Genomic DNA, 4,428 nt, shown 5'->3' with positions numbered 1-4,428 from the left:
GAGGAAACCACTCTCGATATGATCACTTGCAAGTACGACCGAAAGACACCTTGCATTGAGTGGGAGATAGTAATAGGACAAGAGAATTGGTGACGCACACTTGTCGAGGACAAGTGGGAGATTGTTGGAATATGTGTCCTCCGACAATAATGCGATCACGATTGTTGATCATGATGATCACATGTTTAAGTCTCATTAAAATGAATACAATTGGGAAGTAATTTTGTTCTTGTCAATGGTCAACATATATCGGTAATGATTGGTGACTAGAGTTTGACATTACTGTCGTGTGACGGTGGTGATCGATTGACCCCTAGGTCATACCTAAAGGGCAACCCTCTTAATTGATTATTTAATTAATCGTATAATGTTACGAGTTAATTAAATTGCTTGAAAATTGACGGACGATTTTGGAAGTAAAATTTACGTATCATATTGAAATGTGATTAAATAAGATACGGTCTGAGTAATTAAATTGTATAATTACTCGGATGAAATTATTGTTTAAAGAAACAATCGGAATTGAATGATTTATTATAAATACAATAAGTTGTGATTTATAAATTGGTAAAATATTTTGGCACAAGTAATTATGATATTACTAAGTCGATTTTTGTATGTGACGTATTTTTATTAATACGTTGATTTTTAATATGTTAAAAATACATAACAAATATATATATATATCACATGTGACATGTGACATATTTACAATTGACAAAAATAAAATGGATCACTTGTTAATCCATGAATGCCGAAATGAAGGGGTAGTGGTAGCTAATATTGTGCTTGGTTAATTTATTATAAGAACACAATGATTACCTATTTCCTAGCCATGCAACTCTAATTTTCTTGTGAAGACAAAATTGTTCATGCATTGGCTCCCCTAAAAGTCCCCCTTCCACCCGGTTTTTTATGTGAAAAATCATCATTGGTTTTTCACATAATTTTACCTATTACTACACTAAAGAGTTTAGTAGTATTCATTCATTCCATTCATCCAAAATACAAGTTTTCTAGAGAAATAAAATCCTCTCTTTATCTCTCATAATAACCGAAAATACTTAAGTGTTTTATAAATATTTTTGGTTCAATTTTCTCTTAGATTAATATTACACTAGTATTGTAATATTAATTAGATTAAGTGAAAGCCTTGGGTATTAAGCTTAGGGAGAGATCTTGCTCTTAGATCTTTGTTCTTCCATTGGAATAAGCTCAAGAACAAAAGAGAAAGGTGATCTCTTTTGTGCCCAAATATCCGAAATTAATTATGTAAGGACATGATTTCTCCTCTATTTATATTATTGTTTGCATGCATAAGATCCGTTTTAATTTATGACAATTTAATTAGACATATATGAGTATGTTATAATGTATATAGATCTACATTTCCTTCAATTTAATCATGTGAGGCACCCTTCTTAGGGTGAGGCGGCTGGACTCATTTTAAACCAACAGATCTAAGAATTATAGAGTCACCAGATTATGACACGTGTCACTCTATATACTCCCAAACAAACTCGTCATCGTCATTACTCGTTCATTTTTTTTTCATGTTCCTCTCTCTCTCTTCAATCTGGATTTCAGCTCACTCTTTTTTCCGCCATTAATATCGAGCTTTCATCTAGCTTCCGACCTCCGTTATCGTCCTCAGCTTAGGTACCTCCGTTATCGTCCTCAGCTTTCATTTCAATTAATCACTAATTTCATTCCATTGTTTTACCGAACTTTCTGTGATTCATCTTCTACCTATTTACTTCTTTAATTTCAAGATCAATTTCTACCTATTCATCTTCTTTAATTTACTTATTAATGGCGTTTGATGCAGGTTTTACTCGTTTTTTGAGCATTATCGACTACAATAGGAGTGCATAAAATCAATTGTAGACGATTTCTCCGTTTTTTTTCAGTCCTTCCCTTGCTTACCTTACTACCACGATTTCAATTTTTGTTGTTTACTTTGTTATGTTCCTGTTTTTCCTGCGTTTTTGAATCCTACATCTAAGTTCGTGATACTAGGAGGTCAATTTATGAAACAACAATCTCACATTGTGAAACTTGGACTGAATTATGCAGGTCCTAATCGTTTATTGAGCATCAATGACCACAATAGTATATCTTAACGGCTGCTCAAATTAATTGATTGCGAGACTATATGTGTGATTCTGATTTGTGAGAAAAAGTATTGTTGTTGTTGTTGCTGCTGCTGTTGTTGTTGTTGTTGTTGTTGTTGTTGTTGTTGTTGTTGTTGTTATTTCTCGCATTAATTGATTGCGAGACTATATGTGTGATTCTGCATTGTGAGAATAAGTGCTTGAGGGAATAGAGCTGTATTGGAGTGATTTTAATGTATTGTCAATTTGCCATTGCCAGAGTCAATTTCGTTGCAGGAGATCTAGAGAAGTAACTCGCTGAGTAACCGTCTCACATTAAAATAGTACTCCATATGAAATGTAGCATGTTTCATGAATTTTTGCCTCACAATGTTTCCGTATGGGGTGACAGGTGTTGTATTAACATTGATAATTCATGGAATGTGCATGAAATTTAGGAGAAATAGTCTGTATAGCCTTCTTTCCGAAATCATAGACCTTATTTAGTTATTTCACTAGGTTCCATTTCTGTAAAACATATGGCAGATGATGCCATTTTTTACCAGTTAAAACTTAAAAGTCTAGTATCGAAATAGTAGGTTGTATAAGTAGGTGTAAGCAAAAAAAATGTTTGATACTGGGTTGGGATAAGAAAATGCTATGATAGTAAGTTTTAATTTATACATATTTTTGTGGCTTCAACGATGATGAAAAGAACGAGTATTTCATGATTACAGAGATGATGAGCAGGGATCTTGGTAGCCATATAAAAGAATTTTATAATCCGAGAAAGAGAATACCACTTTCTGTACCGGTTGCAGTTGACATAATGCTTCAGATTGCAAGAGGGAGGAAGTATCTTCACTCGAAGAAAATATTCCACGGGGATTTAAATCCTTCAAACATAATCGTCAAACCAAGAGGTAGCTCTTCAGAAGGTTTTGTCCATGTAAAAGTTTCAAAATTTGGTCCATCATCAGTAACGACACCCAAACATAAGAAAATTAACTCGAGTGAGGCACTATCATATATCTGGTACGCTCCCGAAGTCCTAGCAGGACAAGAGGAATCAAGACATGACGCAGATACCAAGTATAAAGAGAACTCGGATGTGTACAGTTTTGGTATGGTATGTTTCGAGCTTTTAAGCGAAAAAGTCCCTTTTGACGATGCTCATCTGCAAGGTGAGAAAATGACTCGAAACATTAGGGCCGGAGAAAGACCACTTTTCCCACTTCACTGCCCCAAATTCATGATAAATTTTACAAAGAAATGTTGGCACTCGGACCCACATCAACGGCCAACTTTCTCATCCATTTCCCGAATACTTGGATACATACAAAGGTTCCTAGTAATGAACCTAGATCATAACTATCCGGATGCTCTTGTACCTCCAGTTGATTACTGTGATATTGAGTCAACCTTTCTAAAGAATTTTCCTTCTTGGATGATCAATGAGGCACAACCTGTTTCGGAAATCCCACTTCAGATGTTTGCATATCGAGTCATGGAAAGAGAAAGATGTATGAGTCATTTCAGAGATATCAACGAATCTAGCAGTGACGGAAATTCAATGTCGGGAGATGAGCATGTGGCCAATGCAGATGATCCTTTTATACCTGTCTCGGAGACAAAAATTACAGTTCGTCATGAGTCTATTAATGAAAGGCTTTCAATAGCTAGGAGATCACCAGATACAAAAGCAAATAGAAACCCAGGTATGTCAATTTACCATTGGATATTATATATATAAATATGTAGTTGTTACTCCTTGCTCCACTGAATATTGAGCAAAAAGGGAGTTGGGAATAGCTATTTTAATTGGGAAGTAGCACTTCTTTTAATGCAACTCCTACGCAATTTTTATTGCGAGGGTTTCGGAAACAACCTCTCAGTGTTCAAGTGTTGTAAATAAAGGGGTAAGGTTGTCTACATCCAATTCTCTTATTTATCCTACCGGCAGAAGCACGAGTCATTAGGATAATAATATATTGAAATAGGTTGCTGTTCATTTGTGGCATCTATCAGCTAATTACTTGCCTCCTTAATGTTTTTCAAATGGATACCTAAGGATGGATCATGGAGCTAGTCTAGTCCCTTATGTAGTCTTGTACTCATCAAAGACTTATTTAGGCTGGTCTTTTCTCCATTGGCGTTCGGCAAAAGCTAATTTTAACGAAAAAAGTAACAAACTATTACCTTATAACTTGCTTTTTCAAACAACCACCTAATATTTGTTTTCCAACTATTAAGGCATGTTGGCTACCAATTTGGTACTAGCTCACTAATTCCAGCCATCTAATGAACATACTATATGTACTCGTATATCTTTGTT

General features: G+C 34.9%; 1 protein-coding gene across 1 annotated transcript; it reads left to right on the top strand.

The window, feature by feature from the left end:
* The first annotated feature begins 2,832 nt into the window (after positions 1 to 2,832).
* On the top strand, positions 2,833 to 4,141 carry LOC141641855 (light-sensor Protein kinase-like). The gene is made up of 2 exons (XM_074450503.1): positions 2,833 to 3,811; positions 4,122 to 4,141. Exons 1-2 carry the CDS (start codon positions 2,833 to 2,835, stop codon positions 4,139 to 4,141), a joined length of 999 nt encoding a protein of 332 aa, XP_074306604.1.
* The last annotated feature ends 287 nt before the right edge of the window (positions 4,142 to 4,428 follow it).

Source organism: Silene latifolia, chromosome 1, assembly GCF_048544455.1.
Source record: "Silene latifolia isolate original U9 population chromosome 1, ASM4854445v1, whole genome shotgun sequence".
Lineage (NCBI taxonomy): Eukaryota > Viridiplantae > Streptophyta > Magnoliopsida > Caryophyllales > Caryophyllaceae > Silene > Silene latifolia.
Note: the sequence above shows the minus strand (reverse complement) of the source record. Positions and strands in the feature narration are given on the sequence as shown.

Excerpts from the sequence above, each read along its gene's own strand:
- LOC141641855 (XM_074450503.1), top strand. The coding sequence starts at position 2,833 with ATGATGAGCAGGGATCTTGGTAGCCATATAAAAGAATTTTATAATCCG. Across the intron at positions 3,812-4,121 it reads AAAAGCAAATAGAAACCCAG|CTAATTACTTGCCTCCTTAA; the intron begins GTATGTCAATTT and ends GGCATCTATCAG.